The 20657-nt window shown below is 38.9% G+C and overlaps 2 protein-coding genes across 2 annotated transcripts in view; one reads left to right on the top strand and one right to left on the bottom strand.

Annotated features, from left to right (window-relative positions):
• NT5DC1 (5'-nucleotidase domain containing 1) overlaps positions 1-20657 on the bottom strand; it is a 116234-nt gene that overhangs the window by 76284 nt on the left and 19293 nt on the right. The gene's annotated exons all lie outside the window — the stretch shown is intronic.
• On the top strand, positions 13548-20160 carry COL10A1 (collagen type X alpha 1 chain). The gene is made up of 2 exons (XM_052645908.1): positions 13548-13743; positions 18290-20160. The coding sequence occupies exons 1-2, from the start codon at positions 13548-13550 to the stop codon at positions 20158-20160; spliced, it is 2067 nt and encodes a 688-aa protein (XP_052501868.1).

Raw genomic sequence — 20657 nt, forward strand, 5'->3', positions numbered from 1 at the left:
CTAGTAAGAGAATTTTCATTAATTAAATGCTGATCAAAAAATGCTTACATGGAAATATTCTCCTGTTGGAAACTCTGATAATGAAAATGTGGTTCTTTATTATTGTATGAAAACAACATTTCCTTAAATTCAAATGTCAAATATAGACTTCTGTTGATAATTTACGTAGAACTTTTTCAAGTAAACCTAGAATTTCAAATTCTGTAAAAAGAATGCTCACCTCTCTATTATAGAAAAGAAAGTCAACCAAAGTAAAATTTAGTGAAACATTCTCTATCATCATTCAAAGAGGTGTCGTTCTTTGAATATACAGTGGCATAGAGTCCCACTTGAAAGTTGGGAAAAGAATAACAGCAACTTACTGGATCTCAATGAGTCAGTTTTAAAAATAGGGTCTTCCTTGGCTAGACAGGTGCAGACAACACATAAGATGCTGTATATTTGCAAAATACTAACTAATGAAAATCAATATTCAAAACACAGAAGGACTGCTCAAAAAACAATGACAACAACAAGAAAAGACAATTCAAGAAATATGGGCAAAGATACCAACAGGCGTTTGAGAGAGGAAGAAACACAACCGGCCAATAAATATATGAAAAGACGCTCACTCTCATTACAAATCAGAAACATGTAAATAAAAATCTAATGAGACAGCATCTTTATAGCCACCCTGAAGACTGATAAACCTTAAAATTTAGGTGAAACCACGTAATTCTTATGCTCTGCTGGTAAAGCATAAAATGGCTTTAGCAAACAATCCAGTAAAACACAAAGTATGTATATTCAATATTCCACTTACAGGTATCTTACTTGAAAAATTCTTTTGTGGATAGATAGGAAACATGTAAAAGAATGTTCAAAGCAGCATTATTTTTAAGAGCAAACAAAAATAAGCTAAATTTCCATCAGCAGATGAACAAATAAATTCTGATATACGATGGGAAAGCATATAGCGGTAACACATGAACAAACAGCCACATACATAATACAGATCGATCTCGAAAGCGTCATGTCGCATCAGAAAGTCAAGCTGCAGCGGTTCACACATGCTATAGTTCCTTTTAAACAGAATTTTAAGATATCAATGAAAAATGTTGTTGTGGGCTATGCATGTGTTTTAGGGGTAGGGTATGGGAGGCTATCCTTTCTATGATGACAGATGAATAACATACACACAAATTCAGCAGTTACCTATGGGGGAACACAGGGAATAAGTCAGGGAGGTGGGCACAGGGGCTTCAAAAGTAGTGATAATATAGGTGTCTTTTAGGTGGGTGGCAGATACATATATGTTCACTTTTTGTAGGAAAGAATTACACAGTTATAAATAATTATATATACTATAAATACATCAAAATTTCCTCAATTTTAAATATTAAAAAGGGGGTCCTTGTTCTTGGAAATTGTCAAAAGCAATGAGGTGAGGCAGAAAAAGGAGACAGGCGTAATGTGGCCTGATGAGCATTAGAGCTGTTTCCACCCTGAGAAAGCAAGGCAGCCAAATGACGTAAAACTGGGACATCAGCGTTTCAGCTAGTTTATAAGGGATGGAACTCCAGCCTAAGTTGATCCACTGAAGAGGAAATTACACAAAGGCGGAATATTTAAAAATACCTAACTGCATGCTCTTGCGGCAAACACCACTGTAGCATTTGACCCTGGCATCTAAACTCTCCCCTCTGCCACCACTGGCTTGACAAACTCAAGGGTTTCACTAGGGTCTTAAAGACAGACAGCTTCTACACAAATGGCCCTTACCTTGAAGACGACGACTTAGTTATATATAATGTCTGTTAAGAAAAACACAATTAAATTCCTATTTCTTACTTTCCTCTCATGAAAAAAATACCTAAAGAACCATAACTCATTGAAGTGCCCCACATATGCACTTTTCAGTTGAAAAATAAGACCTTAAAGTGCTATAAAAGTTAAATGTAAAAAGACATAAGAGCTCTTTACTATCATACAAAATGTTTTAAAAAACTCTCAGGAATTTATCAATACTGCAAGAGTCAAGTGCCTTTTAAAAGCAGTTCAACACTGTTTTACTGTAGCACACAATATGCATTAATTAAATGGACAAGAATTTTGATGTCATCAGTTCTGAGAGTAAAATAAAGTCTAAGTATAGGATGGTTCTCAAATACAAGTATTTCTCAGAATTTACCCTAACATAGATGGTTCTCAAATACAATTATTTCTCAATATTACCGTGAAGTTAGCTTTTAAATGGTATTATCCAAAACATAGTGTTTTACCCAAAATCCACACGAGTTTAATCAACATTTGTACCAAATAACAGAATTTTAAGTCAGTAAGTTAATACTCACAAATTGTTGATACTAGAGTGCTTCCCCCCACCAAAAATAAAACATATTTGATAAGGTTGCCTGTTCCCCTCCACAGGCTACAGAACTCTTTAACAATTCCCTCTTGAAATCGCAACCCACTCCAGTATTCTTGCCTGGAAAATTCTGTGGACAGATGAGCCTGGCGACCTACAGTCCATGGGGTCACAAAAGAGTCAAATACAACTTAGCAACTAAACAGTAACAATATGATCAATAGGCGTTTTGCTAAATTAATTTTTAGAAGCTTTTCCTAAATTTGAAGAAAAAAATTCTGTGATAAGCATGTAATTGGTCCCAGTTCAAAATAGGGTGATGCTAATTTAAAACGCATTTTTGGTTTCTGAAACCAATACAATCAGAGGAAAAGCTGAGTCCTTTATGTTGTATTTGACAACTCAAAAATTACTTTTCCATTTGAAGCGTAGGAGTGAACTAAAGATAGGACTTTGGTTAACCTTTTGTCCAAAGTTGAGTTGTTTTGAGGATATTAAATCTAAAGAAATAATAACATTTGAAGATGTAGGTCAAACAAAGCTCACCCAGGATATATTAGCAAGAGAATTCAAATAATAAATCAATTTATAAAAAGCTCTCTGCCTTTTCTTTTAAAAACCACCAAACTCTCTGAAGTTGAAAATCCCACATTAAGGTTTCCCCACTTAGAGATCTCTTTTTACAGAAGAAAAAGGCTTCATAACTTTTGCAACAGTTTAGCTATTGTTAGGATTAAAATATGTTAATAATTTAAACATCTGCCAAAACACAGAATCTTTTAGTAATGCCACCCTGCCTTTCAACCATTTTAAAAGACCATGATGGGCTAAAAATAACCGTAAAAAACACTTCCTCAGGATAAAGGCAAACATAACAACATTAGCACCATCTGCTTTTTAGTTAGCTTCTTTTTAAATTAGCAAATTCTAAACTAACCCAATCTAGAACTGAAACAACACAGCTCTTTCGATGGCAAAGAAATCTGAGAACCTGATCTGGAAAGCAAGTATAATGGGATTACACTTTCATACACATTCTTGAAAAAGAACGGCCAACACAGTTTTAAATTAAATAGTACTATACTTAAAATTATACTGGGTCCTGTGTAAATCCTCAAGAGATATATCTACAGAAAGCAGTAACTGTATCATCACCGACTGTACGATCTTGGCTAGAATGCTTAACCTCTCTGAGCCTCAATTCTTCACGTCTAAAGATGACAGTACCTACTTCATGTGGCTGCTACAAGGAATAAATGAGATAATAATGCAAAGTCCTTAGAACTATATCCAGCACGTGATACAAGCTTAATACATATAAGCTATGTGGTGGGTATTTTCTAATGGATTTCAAAACTCTAAGACACTTGATTCTCCATAAAAATTTTAGGTATATTAAATAAGAGTATTTGTCGAAACATGACCAGGGACCAGGGGTGATCCATAGCTACAGTAGTGCTTGAGGTTTAGCTAAGAAGTATCTTTTGATTGAGTTAAAGTATAATGAAGCTAGAGTAAATACTAAGCACAACTTATGGAAAATATTGGCGGGGGTGGGGGGGGGTTTCCTGGGGGCTCAGAGGTTAAAGCGTCTGCCTCCAATGTGGGAGACCCGGCTTCAATCCCTGGGTCAGGAAGACTCCCTGGAGAAGGAAATGGTAACCCACTCCAGTATTCTTGCTGGAGAATCCCATGGACAGAGAAGCCTGGTAGGCTACAGTCCACAGGGTCGCAAAGAGTCGGAAATGACTGAGTGACTTCACTCACTCACTCGTAAGTTAAATTATTAAAATTCTATTATGTTGTTCATTAAATAATGAAGTGATGCATTACTTGTGGTTTTAATGGAAAAAAGTTAATTCTCCTCAAACATAAGTTTGCTAATAAATAGAGGTATGTGTGTATATATGTGTAATTATTGTTATCTAGAAGACTTAATGAGTCATAAAAAACGGGTTTATGTCTGCTTCAGACAAAATGTAAGTATCAGTCTAGTACTTAATAAGATTAGTATTTCTTGCAGCTCAAATATTCATTTTTTGATGATACTGAATGTCTCAAATTTTTTATCTTACAAATTTTAATGTTCTAAGATATCTATAACTCAAACTCCAAACAATAATTTATTTTCCCTTTAAGGGTCACATTCAGGAAAGATGCTAACAGGTAGTCTGGGCAGGGAAAGAATTAATAAATGCTGTCAGGAGTCTATGAGCCTATTTTTATTTCCTGGCATATGTGTTTAATACTTTGAGGATTTTAATGAATTGGTATACCAACAAGTAAACGAGGTATGGATAGGTGAAAAAATTTGGAAAATAAAGCACAGGCTAGTCTAAAAGTTATCTGTTGCTCTAAAATTATACAGTTCAGGTTTCTGAGACATTTAAAGAAATCCCTGTAAGTTCCCAAGAGTATGGGCTCCTCTTCCTTCTCTCTCTATTCAGCCCCTCTCCTACACCTACACCCTTAACTCTACACCCCCAACCATGGCTACCTAGAGGAATACTGTCTTTGGAAGATCTTACTCTGAAATGCTAACCTAATTACCAATAGGAGAGTTGAAGGTACACAGTCTCTAGAACAGAAGCTACAGTTACTTTCTTTCGCAAAATGGCTTTTGGGAAGCAGTTGTTAATTCCCAAAGCCATGTAGGAAGCTGTGACTTCCATAAGAATTGAGAGTTATTTTAAGGTTAAACAGAGACTGAAAAGACTCAGATTCAAACCAACACTATGCAAAAGGATCCACCCGAGTGCCCACAAATATGAGACATGATGCCCACACTCAGTAAATACTGAAATCTGGTCTCCTAAAGTTCTTAATTCCTTCCTTCAGCAAATATTTACAAGGTCCATGTTCTGTACCAGGCACTATCTGTGCAGAATGGAGCTTCAGTGGTAAATAACCAATAGTCCTTGACTTACATTCATAAACAATTAAAAAGTGTGATGATCTGGAAGATGGTTTCACACCAGAATCCATGAAATCTGGATTATAAAAAAGCCAGAGCAAAGGCTGTAAGAGGCTGCGTTTGGTATCTGGCTCCTTCACGAGAGTAAGACCATCAGCAGCAGGTTGCGTGTGTGCCAGGTCACTTCAATCGTGGCCAACTCTTTGTGCCCTCTGGACTGCAGCCCACCAGGCTCCTCGGCCCACGGGAGTCTCCAGGCAGGAATACTGGAGTGGGTTGCCATGCCCTCCTCCAGGGGATCTTCCCCACTTAGGAATCAAACCCGCGGCTCCTGCGCTGCAGGCAGATTCTTTACCACTGAGCCACCAGGGAAGCCAGGTTAGCAGCATCTAACCTAGCATCTGGCACAAAGTAGAGATTCAGAGTTCAACAAACACTGGAGAAGACTAGCACTATGAAGAGGTTCAAATATAACGTCAGAGGTATTTAATTCTTCAGCATCGGGGTGGACACCTCCATCATTCACATTTACTGAGCATTCCCAGACACTGTTCCACCACTTCACATACATCTTTCTTCACCTTTCAAAGTTCCTAATAAAAAGAAGAGAAAACAGGATAGGACCATACAGTTTCTACATTTCAGCCTTACTAGCATCAGAAGTGGCAAGATTTACTCTGACACAGGTGATTGATTAAATATGACTGACAGAAGCTTAGAACTGAACAGGTCATGGCGGGTGGGGAATGTAGAGAGGAGATACTACTATTAATAGCTGTTAAATCCCTATGGTGTATAGATTTTATTTTCGATTTTCTACGTGTTCTCTAAATAGTAATTACTTAAAAAATCTGAAAGCTAGTAAGCAGACTTGAGGGATTTCACTAAAGAGGGGACCAGGGTGCAAGAAGTTGGGAGCCAGAGACGGCAGGAACAGTAGTCCCTTAGCCCGAGTCTACAGAGAGGGGAGAGGTCTTCTGGCCAGGTAACAAAGTGTCTGACTAAACATTAAGTAGATGAAGGCTCAGCATTACTTCAGCTGAAAACTCCAGGGTGTATTTTAATTGCTTATATGAGCAAGTTACTGCTGCAAGGAGCATCAGTCTTGAAGGCAGGTTTCTTGGTGGTCTGTGTTGCCACCTACAGAAACTGAGCACCCTCTAATGGATAGTGATCGTGGAGCTGTTCTGTGGATGATAATAAATGGGGGAGGGGGAGCACAAAGAGATATAAATAAAAAGCATCACCCCATGATTTCTCCAATTAATACTTTAACTCTCTAATTCCTCCTTCCAACTTAGCAGACTGCACATGAGAAGCTGAACTTGTAAATAAAATAGGAACACACTTGAATGGAGGAGAACCTGTTAGGTGGCCGAGATCCTTGAAGATTTCAGGTCAACAAGCCAAGAAGCTCTATATTTTAAACTCAGCAGGTTACTATGAAAAGATGGTGATCTCATTAAGCACCTGAGACATAAAACTATGAGTTCTTTAAATAATGTGGCAATTTATGCACCACAGAAAATACAAAGCCTTTGTTCAAACTTTCCAAATGACTCTCAGATTTTCCTTGACCTGGCCTGAAGTTTCAGGGCTTTTCATCAACACCTGTCTTTATGCATGAATTTCCCCTTTCCAGCTCTCAGCAGCTATCTAACCACTAAACCTTTACACTAATAGCTCATTTTTAGCTCTTGGGTTCTATAATAGGATCAACGAATGTTCTTTTAAAACATTTTCAAGAGGAATGAGGTACAGCTAGGTGGTGGCGGAAGCAGTGGGTCTCCAAGCGTCTTCACTAAACTTCTGGGCACTTTCCTCATTTCCATGGCTTAAAAGACTGAAAGATTAGAGGAACAGGAAAGTCAGTATCCTGCTTAGGTAAGGACATGAACACATGAGCTTCATCTGTGGTGTTTGCCCTCAATGGGCTCCCTCATCAAAAGCCCTGTACTTCAGAAACTCAACTTGATTAAACATCAGGGAACACGACATTCATAAGAGACAGCTAGTTTTCTCCTCTGAAGAATAAAATGACTGATCTAGATAACCTTTAATGTTCCTTATAGCTAGCTCTGAGTGTCTGAAAGAACAGTAATATTCTGCATCAAAAGTTTATGCAAAAAGTTTAAACGTTACAAAAACTTTTATGAGTCAACTAAAAAGATAAACTGGGAAAAAAACATATGCAAGCTATATCATAAAAAGAGGAAACAGACCACTTCTAGGATTATGCTAGAAATATGGTCTTAACTATATGAAAAGGTGCTCAGTCACACACTTAGTAAGAAGAAGGAAAATTACTAGGCCAAGACCCCAATTTTCATTTCTAAAATGAGGAAATATCGAGAAGTTCAACAAAATCTAAATAACACATCCTACTGGTGAGGCAGTGGAAAAACAGGAACTCTCACACAGTGCTGGTGGAAATGGAAAATGATACAATACCTATGGAGGGGGACATCATAATAGTTAACAAAATTACCTTTTGGCTCATGTATCCATGTGTAAATATACTTATATGAGTGCATGCTAAGTTACTTCAGTCCTATCCGAGTCTTTGCAACCCTAAGGACTACAGCTTGCCAGGCTCCTCTGTCCATGGGGATTTTCCAGGTAAGAATACTAAAGTGGGTTGCCATGCCCTCCTCCAGGGGATCTTGCCAACTCAGGGATCGAATCCACATGTCCTATGTCTCCTACACTGGCAAGTGGGTTCTTTACTGCTAGCACCACCTGGCTGCTGCTGCTAAGTCGCTTCAGTTGTGTCCGACTCTGTGCGACCCCATAGACGGCAGCCCACCAGGCTCCTCCATCCATGGGATTTTCCAGGCAAGAGTACTGGAGTGGAGTGCCACTGCCTTCTCCACACCACCTGGAAACCCAAATATATATGTATATGGATTGTAAGCATTATATATGTGGATTATACACACACACATATATATTCAAGCTAATAAGCAAGGAAGGAAAGAGAGAATTAGGATATCTACGTAATGCTCATTCCTAGCAACATCACACACAACCAGCAATGAAAGGTTTCCTGGTTAAAATACACAACACCCACTGGATCTACAAAGTACCCTTGGCTAAAAAGTATTTGTGTGTGTACATCTCAAACCTAAATCCGATTGAATCTCTAGCTCTAACTACCAATTTTTTCAGGAAATGCAGCATACAGAGAACCATGTTAAGTGATAGCAAAATCTGAAGTGTAGGAAACTACAGGCAAGAGGACCCAGTTTCTCAGCAAATAAGCTGTAAAGGGAAAAAAGAGATGTGGATAAGAAACCTACATTAACGGGGCATGACAATTCAGGGAAATTCATGAATCTAAGTTGAACAAACAATAATCAATAAAAAACTATGAATATGTATGTATGTATACTATATATGGGCTTCCCAGGTGATGCTAGTGGTAAAGAATCTGTCTGCCAATGCAGGAAGGAGATCTAAGAGACAGAGGTTCAATCCCTGGTCGGGAAGATCCCCTGGGGTAGGAAAAGGCAATCTGTTCCAGTATTCTTGCCTGGAAAAACCATGGAGAGGAGCCTGGAGGGCTTCGGTCCTTGCAGTCACCGAGAGAATCAGATACAGCTGAGTGACTAAGCACACATCCTATATACGTGTTTGTATATCTCTACATACATTTTAAGTATGCATGTATATCCACATCCATACATACATATGTGTGCATGTGTGCGTATACCTACATAACTGAGGAAATCTGAAGTGAACTAAAGCATCTGATAATATTAAGAAACAGTTAATTTTGGGTTCATGTTGAAAATACTATTTTAAAGAAAAAGAACTTACCTTCAGGAGAAATATACTAAAATTTCACAGATGAATTGGTATAGTATATTCCCTGGTGGCTCAGACGGTAAAGTGTCTGCCTACCATGTGGGAGACCCGGGTTCAATCCCTGGGTTGGGAAGATCCCCTGGAGAAGGAAATGGCAACCCACTCCAGTGTTCTTGTATGGGAAATCCCATGGACAGAGGAACCTGGAAGACTACAGTCCATGGGGTCGCAAAGAGTCAGACACGACTGAGCGACTTCGCTTTCACTTTCATGGGATTTGTTAAAAATGTGGGGGTGAACAGAGGAAGGATTGAGTGACAGTGACTTGAGATTAGTTAAGTTGGGTAGTGGGTACATTCATGGTTACCATTCTCCCTACATCTATGGATAAGACGAAATTTTTCTACAGTAAAGCTAAAAGCCACATGAGCAAAAACAAGAAAATTTATGTATCTAATACTAACAAGCTGGTAATAGAACACTGATATCAGATTAAGACCTTCTAACTTAGAAGTTCATCATGCTCACCCGAGGAGCTTTTTCAAAATAGTTTCTGAACACCATTATCTTAATGAATCCCAAAGACAGAAGGAATGATGTTGTGTCCCTCAGGACTGTGGGAGTGTGGAAAGAAGGTTGAGAACCACCTATAGTGTTTAAACACCGTAAGGGTGAGGGCTGTACATCATTCATCCAGCTCTTTTACCACCATACCTGACATGCACAAGGTACTCAAGAAATATCTGGTGAATTAATGATAACCTGGGAAGTGAAAATGAACATGTGAGCTTGCTGCTGCTAAGTCACTTGAGTCGTGTCCGACTCTGTGCCACCCCATAGACGGCAGCCCACCAGGCTCCCCTGTCCCTGGGATTCTCCAGGCAAGAACACTGGAATGGGTTGCCATTTCCTTCTCCAATGCGTGAAAGTGAAAAGTGAAAGTGAAGTTGCTTAGTCGTGTCTGACTCTTCGCGATCCCATGGACTGCAGCCCACTAGGCTCCTCTGTCCATGGGATTTTCCAGGCAAGGGTACTGGAGTCGGGTGCCATTGCTTTCTCTGACAAGTGAGCTTAATAGCAGCTAAATGCTAGTGTGCAAAAAACATCTTCGTATTTGATATTGGAAAAAAAAACCATTTAGGTTGCTGAGTTTAAACAGCATGACTTTCTGTTCTTTAAGTAGAATAGGTTTTCATTATAAAGCCACAGTCTAGTCACTTTCAACAGCTACAGGTAAACTCCTAGAATAAAAATAGCTTTAAATACACAATTGGGCAGGGTGAAGCTAGAAAATATTCTGATTCTACAATCTGTTTTGGACAAGACAGTGCTTTTTATGTGACTAACAAAGCAAACAGTAGTCAGATTCCTTGTACTGAAATAAACACACTATTTGCAAAAAGGGTTGAACGTACAAGGCTTATTCAATAAAGATACCACATTTCCCAAAATTAAATGGGAATATAGAATGACAAATACCCACATATATTTACATATCCCCCAAAGAAGACATATGACCACTTGGTATGGATTTTGTCTCTAATAATTACTAAATGGAGCCAAGCCCACTGTCTCACCACAGAAAACAGCAAAATACCTCAAGCACAAGAATTACCTAATTTTAAAGTTGGGAGGAGTTTAGAAACTAATCCAAACTTTTCATTGTGTTGATGAAAAAACGAACACCTAGAGAGGTTAAGGTGAAAAGTTCTGGAAATAGTTGGAGCAACCACAGATAAACACGTGGTCTACACAGGTGCACAGAATGAAGAGCTGAGAATTAATCTTTGAATTTTCACGTGAATAACAACGAACAAGGTATCAGTCTCAATTATCAACAAATAAGTATGTGTCACCATATATACACATAAAAATACTGGAATATACATTTCTAATAAATCCTTTTAAAACAAAGTCTGTAACCTAGTATTCAAGGGCATCCATAACATTACCCCACTTACTTCTTCAAAATCTTTCCCAAGAAAACCATAGTACCTGGAAGGCAGACATTTCTCTCTCTTATCTTTTGTGGACTCTTACAGATGAAGCAGAGGACACAGTATAACTACAAAAAGTATTATTCCATAGATAATTTTCAAACGATGCAAGAATGATCAGAATATATAGAACAGACAAACAACAAGGCCCTATTGCATAGCAAAGGGAACTATATTTAAGATCCTATGTGAAGCTGCAATGGAAGAGAATAAAGACAGTGTGTGTGTGTGTGTGTGTGTGTGTGTGTGTGTGTGTGTGTAACTGAATCACATTGTTGTACAGCAGAAATTAATATAACATTGTAAATCAACTATACTTCCATAAAAATGACTGAATAGAAAACACAATGTAAACTTTTCAATTCTCCTGTTACTCAGAACTGATATAAAAATCATATTCCATATGAATCTGTGAGTATTATATAGAGACAAGGTAAGTTTTTAAATATAGCAACCAATAAAAGGTTTGAAAGTGTGAGTTAAGAGAAAGGAAGGCAGTGAGATGAGTTATCCATTTATATTTCTACAAGGTGCTATGCAAGGCTTAGCTCAAAATATATGCAGAAAATTACATGCAGGGGAGGAAGAAGGAAGAAAAAGAACAAACCCTGATTTCATCCACTGGTCAAACATTTAATTTCAATTACTGATCAATCCTGAATCCATGCCACTTTAATTTACAGAGTTTTTTTTAAAAAAAGACGTATCTATGCCTATTATGGAATTTTCCTTCTCACCTACTTCATCCATAAAGTTGATGTGACTTAGCTCCAAAATGACAAAATGAAATAAGAATCAGAATTTGGCCTCTCAACTTGCTGTTATTAGATTCTTTAGGATCCTGAAAACTGATTTTAAGAGTCTCCTATTATTGTTAAAGAGAATACTAACTACTGAAAATCACAATGATAACATTTACTTTCATCTTTTGGGGGGAAAAGGTTTCTAACTGAGCTGATTTGAGATTCTAGAAGGAATCTGCAAGGCAAACCGATAATACTTACAAAAAGCTGAAAGCAAAGTCTGAAGATTAGTTTTCTTCTGAAATGAACACAGCAACCTTAGTTAAATGGACATGATATGATATGATATTATCAAGTTAAGGGTTTTTGTACCTCCTCCACTGCAACTCTAAAATAAAACCCAAAATTAAGCAATAAAATCTGAAGCCACCTACTGAACACAGTAAGTAGAGTGTTGTGAACAATGAATTTAAATCCTTCAGGGTAATTACACTGGCAGCTCTCTAAATTTATGGATGTCTTGCTTCTGTTTGAAAAATTTTAAATAATTACATGCAAAACTAAAGTGTTTATATGCTAACATATTTTACACTTCTCTTATTAACATCTGAGAGCTTACATTAAGATCCTGAAATAGAAGACAGTATACCCACATTTTCACCATTGTGCTTCTTCCAAGCCGAAAAATAAGAATTGGGGTATGCTATTTTCATAAAAGTTTAGAAACATTCATGGACACATTGATGGCTTTATGTAATAAGTGAAGAATTTAGGTGATGGTTTAAACCCACACTCCCCTCCAAAAGACTTCTTTCCCTACTTTTACATACTCCCAAGTATTTTCAACCAAGTAACACAAGAACGTGCTTTCTAAAAATATAAAGGGGCTAGGATCACCCCATCATGAACGAACAACCTAAACATCTGAGTAATAACTTCTAAAATAAAATCACAGAAAAAGATGGTGCATTGCTAAAACTATTAATAAAATTTAAGACAAAGAGTTTATTTTTCAATAAGAAAACAAGGCAAAGAGAGCCCAACCTGATCTTGTATGCCTGCCCAATAGAACTTTCCACCGTAATTAGTGCTTCCACCTCTGGGGCAGGGGGAGGAGCTTAAACTCAGGGTGACCTCACGGAGCAAGGGCAAAACAGTATAAATGCTGCAGGACAGCTCTGGAGAGGGCATCTTCTGCAGTGCTCACCTGGGCACAGGGCAAGGCACAGCGCACTGGTCAGAAGCCACCTCCAGGAGCTCCTAGAGTCCGGGTAAGTCCACCGGTAGATCTCCGTGTCAGTGTATTTGGAAAAAAGTCTCAGTTATTTGCTACTTTGTGATTTAAAATAATGGCTTTCCACTAAAATCACTCAGAAAGTTTAATTTGTAGCTGGCTGTAAAATAGTCTTAATTATAACTATATTTGCAAAAACATGTTGTAATCTGAATTTCAGTGTTTTTGAGACTATTGGTAACTTCAGTCTGTATCAAAGATCTTGAGTTATTTAACACAGACATCCAACTACAGTTTCTGTGTTTCTTTTATTGAAATCATTTTATTTTCACTTGCTTATCTGGATACGGTTTTTAAAACCGACGAAGACATATATTCACATAATTAACAATTATAACTCAATTTATGGAATATATTCAAGATATACAGAATAAGGTTAAAAAAGCAGATGAAGAATTCATCTATGCAACATTAGAAAAATAAAGCAGGTCAATAATGAAGCTATATGAAATTATTCTTTTCTGTTTTTCAGAATCCAGCTGAGATCATGCTGCCACAAACAGCCCTTTTGCTGCTAATGTCCTTGAACTTGGTTCATGGAGTGTTTTATACTGAGCGATACCAAACACCTACGGGCATAAAAGGCCCACCATCCAACACCAAGACACAGTTCTTCATCCCTTATGCCATAAAGGGTAAAGGTAAACTGAACTATATATCTTGCTGTATTAACTACTGGGTTGTTGCTTTATATAATCTTAATGATCTCTTTAGCAAAATGTTTTTTTAATTTTATTTGGCATTAAATTACCTTCAAACTCCTTAAATAGCCCAAAATGGAAAAGTAGATCTATTCAAGAACATTCATATCCTTTACACAAGAATAGCAGAAATACCTAAAGAACATTAGGAAATTTTAGGTGTAGAATTTTTTCCCTCAAATGTGTGCTTTTTGCACAAATAATTCCCACAACCTAGACATATTAATCCAACCAAATTAGTCATGTTTAAATTGTTTTAACTAAATATAACTGTCCATTGTACACAAAAAGAGTAGCAGGTTCATATATCTAAATGCTTACACACATTTCTTTTTACAGCTTATTTTTCTAGCTTACAAATCCATACAAAATTGAGTCTTAGCTATCAAATAACATGAGATTCCCACAAGAGAAATTTAATAGACAAATGAAGTAGCAATTCTCATAATTTTTTTTAATGCATTTTGGTTTAGTTTAGTAGTTATGTGCACAGACCTAACTGCTTTATGCAACCCTGAGTTAGCTACTTATCTCTCCATGCTTTAGCTCACTTATTTGTAAAACAAGGCACGTATGTCTATTTCAAAGGGCGGTTCTGAGACTTAAATTAGTTAATATGCAAAGTGCTTCAGTTCAATTCAGTCGCTCAGTCATGTCTGACTCTTTGCGACCCCATGAATCGCAGCACGCCAGGCCTCCCTGTCCATCACCAACTCCCAGAGTTCACTTAAATTCATGTCCATCGAGTCCGTGATGCCATCCAGCCATCTCATCCTCTGCCGTCCCCTTCTCCTCCTGCCCCCAATCCCTCCCAGCATCAGTCTTTTCCAATGAGTCAGCTCTTCACATGAGGTGGCCAGAGTACTTAAGGGTTAGCTATTACTACTACTGCTTCTATTTTCCATACTACTTCCATTATTTCTACTTCTATTATTACTTCTCTCCTCCTCTTCCTCTTCCTACTACTCTAGAACTGGTGCTGTAGCCTTAGGTAAGTTTTAACTCTGTTCTTGAATCTGTTCTTCATCTGCTCAGCTTTCTTGACTATTATGAAGGGTACTGATATCATGTATATAAAGTACTAACAAATCCTCAAGCAAGGGCAACTTTTAGGTTCATATTCACCAATTTCATTTAATAGCTATCTGGCACAAACTACCTACTACATTACTGAATTACACTGAGTAATATGAACTGACTGTAGGACACAAATTTCTTTTCCATAGTATTTTTCCATTATGCTTACATATTTTAACCTATAAAGCTAAGAATAGTTGTCATAAAATTTAAAAATTATGCTTCTGGAGATGACTGTTTTTAGCAAACTGAATGTATAGGATTGCCTTTTTAAGAAGAAAGATGAAATTTTAAATGTTTCATGAAAGGTAGCTTAATGATCAGAAATAAATGCCTAAGTACTCAATAGATACCTTTCAATGCTCAAATACAAACACAGTATGAGAAAGAAAACAGTTAGGAAAAGAATTAAATACAAGAAAATCTGATACTTTGCTTGAAGCAACAAATGCAATTTGAAATGCTATGATAAGCAGTACTGAACTATACTCTGTATGATCACAAATTCAGACTTTTTTGTAGCTTACAAGATCATAACAAACAGTTGTGAATTAAAATAAAATGCACCACCACTATTAGAAGTTTAAAATATTTTCTATCTTTTCACCATAATATACTGTATCATTTCGGTTTTTCTTTTATAGAAAAAGTGAAAATATATCTTGTTAACAAATGAAAAATTTAGAAGCCATATTTTAACTATTAAATCCACTTTAGTTTACTTGGTAATACAAAGTAGAAACAAATACATTATTGCTATTGCTAAGTCACTTGAGTCGTGTCCAACTCTGTGCAACCCCATAGACGGCAGCCCACCAGGCTCCCCCATCCTGGGATTCTCCAGGCAAGAACACTGGAGTGGGTTGCCATTTCCTTCTCCAATGCATGAAAGAGAAAGGTGAAAGTGAAGTCGCTCAGTCATGTCCGACTTAGCGACCCCATGGACTGCAGCCTACCAGGCTCCTCCATCCATGGGATTTTCCAGGCAAGAGTACTGGAGTGGGGTGCCATTGCCTTCTCCATCTAGCAGCAAATAAATGAAGACAAAAGCCCACAATTTATATAGTGAAACACTGAACTGCTAACAGATATACAAGAAATTCCTGTTATGTTGCTAGGCACATCTGTTCAAAAAGGTTAAGAGAACTCAGTCAAAACACACTAAATTATGCTGCAGAGGGTTTCATTACTGGTGAGTACACCGGAACCATACTCTGACACAATCAACCACTTTGTGGACATTTAAGAAACTTCTCTCCTGCAACCTACCAGGGTAACATTTTAAGTGACAGAGATCACTGTCTTTGGAGTTTCAGTCTCAAATTAGGCTCAATTCAGTCATTCACAGCAAGACTTGCTTTTCCTCTCTACTTTAACAGTTAAACAGATTTCCAACCAGACCAAGACAATTATTTTTATATAGACATGATCTTTATAAGATTCTGAATCAAATCCCAATTTATTATGATTTGCATTTTAAAAATGTCCTATTTTACTGCAAACCATTAAGAAAGCCTTTATTCATTTATTCTATTTGCAAGGCATTAACACTCGTTCACATAGAAATATCACATATGTACAGTGACATCACCAACAATATGTGCTAGTATATGGAAATCTTTTCCATAAATTAATTTTTCTCATAGTCTTTTTCCTCATGTCATTTTCTGAAAATCAATGGGCAAATAAAACTACACATTTGTTTGAAAAATGAAATATAACTTCTAATTAGTACAACATATAAAGATACTCAAATGATTTTCCTATTTCAGTCTATGTTTTAATGACTATGCTCTGTATTTTATACTTCATGTATTATCAAATGTTTTCCAAATATCAGGAACATCTCTATCCAAGAGTATACATTAGCAACTACCATTGGCTGACTACTTCTTACATGCCAGTTAATATGAAAGATTTAAAAAATACAGTAATGTACCAGTTAACATTTAAAAGAAATTGTACCCATAAAAATATATTTTCAAAGGCAATTTTCTTTTAGTCAGTTTCATTTTAGTCTTCATTTTGATATTTAAGCCACTGAAGATTTAGTTAAATGGAGTTGAAGCATATTAACATGTTTTATACAAAAGAAGATGGAGCTCAAAAGTAACAGTTCTAAGTCATTTTCAGGGTTTTGACCAACCTGCTCAACTACTTTGACATCTACTAAATCTACCATCACTATGAACCATTTTCTGACAGCATAAGAATCTAATATTAATAGTATACACAGATATTCTAACTATATTTCTGAGAATTTATTAAACAGAAAATTAATTTTAAATAAATCCTGCAAGTAGATATTTAAAAACGTAAGTAATTTCATTACCATCTTTGCTAATATAGAAGAATTTCTGAGAAAAAAAGACTTTTATCTAGAGGCATATGATAGTGCTGCCTAAAGACCCTTTGACATGGTGATACTTTCCCAATAGTGTATCCTAAAGCCGGCCATGCTCTGTTACACCCCACCTTTGCATGACTAAAACCAAAACTCTGGACACCTCTTAAAGCACTTATCATATGGACACTTGTTTTATTCTCTTTGGGACTACAGTTCTTACAGGATGTGTTTTGTACTTTTCTTTTCTTATACTTACAGTTCAATAATAGATTTCACATTACAGGCACTGAATAATTTTTTAGTTTAAATTTACTATACTCAAGTATTTAGCTCAAATGAACCCACAGATCTATGAAATCAACAATATCTGCATTAATCAAAGAAAATTTTATTTAACCATTTTAATACTATTTTATGTACCTTGCACATTAATTCTCTAATTCCTTATTTCAATTTTAAGTCAATAACAGAGAACATAAGCGCTCATGCTTTGTACTGAGGTCAAAAACAACCAAACGAAAGAAAACCCGAAATCTAAAGTGTTTACGGCAGGGTCATGGCAGATGTAAATTAAAACAGACTGTGTTTCTCCTTTATCTTACAGGACAGCTTTTGTGAAGGAAAGTTGTTTTAGTTCTTAACCTGTTCCTTTTTCATTCTGTACTTGCCTTTTTCCTCTTTTCCTATCAAATGCCATTTTTCCCTTTTCCTTTTTCTAGGGAGACGATTTTCCTATAATAAACGTGCTAGTAAGTTTACCTCCAATGCACTCTTCTCTAAATGAATGTTTCAATCCCAGCTTATTTTCATGGATCATTAGGACGTAATGAAAGTATGATGGTAGCCACGGTCTTGTGAAACCATCTTCTCTAGCAGTATGTTTTAAAACAATATAAATGCCTGAAAACAATGTAAAATTGTCTAAAACCATTTAAGACTAGTCTGCCAAAATGGTCTGACTGACACTGCAATAAATACCCTGTCCTCGTTTATACTGTGAGAAGCAGTGGTTCCGTAGCATCACTAAGCCCTTACCCCATGTGTTCTGTGCGTGTCTTTCAGGCGTGTCACTAAGAGGAGAGCAGGGTATCCCCGGTCCACCAGGCCCCGCTGGACCCCGAGGGCACCCAGGCCCGTCAGGACCACCAGGAAAACCCGGCACCGGAAGTCCTGGGCCCCAAGGACAGCCAGGGTTGCCAGGACCACCGGGACCGTCAGCCACTGGGAAGCCAGGTTTGCCAGGACTCCCAGGAAAACAAGGGGAGAGAGGACTAAATGGACCAAAAGGAGATATTGGACCAGCTGGTTTACCAGGACCACGGGGCCCACCAGGGCCACCTGGAAGCCCCGGCCCAGCTGGAATTTCTGTTCCAGGAAAACCTGGGCCACAAGGACCTACAGGAGAACCAGGTCCCAGGGGCTTTACCGGAGAAAAGGGTGCACCAGGGGTCCCTGGACTGAACGGACAGAAAGGGGAAACGGGGTATTGTGCTCCTTGCCGCCCAGGTGAGAGAGGCCTCCCAGGTCCTCAGGGTCCCACGGGACCCCCTGGCCCTCCTGGAGTGGGGAAAAGAGGTGAAAATGGGTTACCAGGACAGCCAGGCCTCAAAGGTGATCAGGGTATTCCAGGGGAAAGGGGACCAGCCGGCCCACCAGGCCCCCAAGGCCCTCCTGGGGAACAAGGACCAGAAGGCATTGGAAAGCCAGGAGCCCCTGGAACTCCAGGCCAGCCAGGGATCCCAGGGACGAAAGGTCACCCTGGGGCTCCAGGAACAGCTGGGCTCCCAGGGGCTCCCGGCTTTGGGAAACCAGGCTTGCCAGGCCTGAAGGGACAAAGAGGACCCGTGGGCCTTCCAGGGAGTCCAGGTGCCAAAGGGGAACAAGGCCCAGCAGGTCATCCTGGGGAAGCAGGTCTGCCTGGACCCTCAGGGAATATGGGACCCCAAGGACCAAAAGGCATTCCAGGCAACCCGGGGCTCCCAGGCCCTAAAGGTGAGATGGGGCCAGTGGGGCCTGCAGGAAACCCTGGGGCAAAGGGAGAAAGGGGCTCCTCTGGCTTAGATGGAAAACCAGGGTACCCAGGAGAACCAGGTCTCAATGGTCCCAAGGGTAACCCAGGGTTGCCGGGCCCAAAAGGTGACCCTGGAATCGCAGGATCCCCTGGTCTCCCAGGCCCCGTGGGTCCAGCAGGAGCTAAGGGAGTGCCTGGACACAACGGTGAGGCTGGGCCCAGAGGTGTCCCTGGAATACCAGGTACTAGAGGTCCCATTGGGCCACCAGGCATTCCAGGATTCCCTGGACCCAAAGGCGATGCGGGAATTCCAGGGCCTCCTGGCCCAGCTGGCATAGCAGTCAAGGGCCTCAATGGCCCTACTGGGCCACCAGGGCCTCCAGGACCAAGAGGCAATGCTGGGGAGCCTGGCCTCCCAGGGCCCCCAGGGCCCCCAGGCCCTCCAGGCCAAGCAGCCCTGCCCGAGGACTTTGTAAAGGCAGGCCAAAGGCCGTTTGCTAGTGCCAGTCAGGGAGTAACAGGAGTGCCAGTGTCTGCTTTCACTGTCATCCTCTCCAAAGCTTACCCAGCTATAGGCACTCCTATCCCATTCGATAAGATTCTATATAACAAGCAACAGCATTACGACCCAAGAACTGGAATCTTTACCTGTAAGATTCCAGGGATATATTACTTCTCTTACCACATACATGTGAAAGGGACCCATGCTTGGGTAGGTCTGTATAAGAACGGCACCCCTGTAATGTACACCTATGATGAGTACATCAAGGGCTACCTGGATCAGGCCTCAGGGAGCGCCGTAATCGACCTCACCGAGAACGACCAGGTGTGGCTCCAGCTGCCCAATGCAGGCTCGAATGGGCTGTACTCCTCTGAGTACGTCCACTCCTCTTTCTCAGGATTCTTGGTGGCTCCAATGTGAGCATATTCTCACCGAGCTAACACAAATCTGCTTGAAGAGGCATTCCCCAACTCCACCCCATCCCATCAAATGCATATGGAGGTAGGCTGAAAAAATGTGACCAATTTTAGTTTTCCAAAGTGCAGGTCTGAGCTCTCAGATACGGTAAACATATGTGAAGATCCTCTTGAGTTTCTAGTCAGCAATCCTAAAACTCCTAAAAGTTTTCTGTGAACTCCTTCAGTATTTAAAATTTTCATCCTGATAAGCTAAAAAAGTGATCGTAAAAAACCCTGAAATGTGATGCGAAATCATGTCAAATTTGATTTCAGAAGTTCAGCATTTCCTTTTAAAAATAAGTCTGTTTCTGACAATTAACAGGAAAATTTCCAGGAAGCATTTGGGAGATTTCATATATCTTTATAGGACTTAAATACTTGAATATTCAAATTTAAAAAACACTATATACCCTAAGATCTTTCTGATGGTACATTACTTGAAGGTTTAAGTGGCCCCTT

This window comes from Budorcas taxicolor, chromosome 9, assembly GCF_023091745.1.
Source record: "Budorcas taxicolor isolate Tak-1 chromosome 9, Takin1.1, whole genome shotgun sequence".
In the NCBI taxonomy this organism is placed as follows: Eukaryota; Metazoa; Chordata; class Mammalia; order Artiodactyla; family Bovidae; genus Budorcas; species Budorcas taxicolor.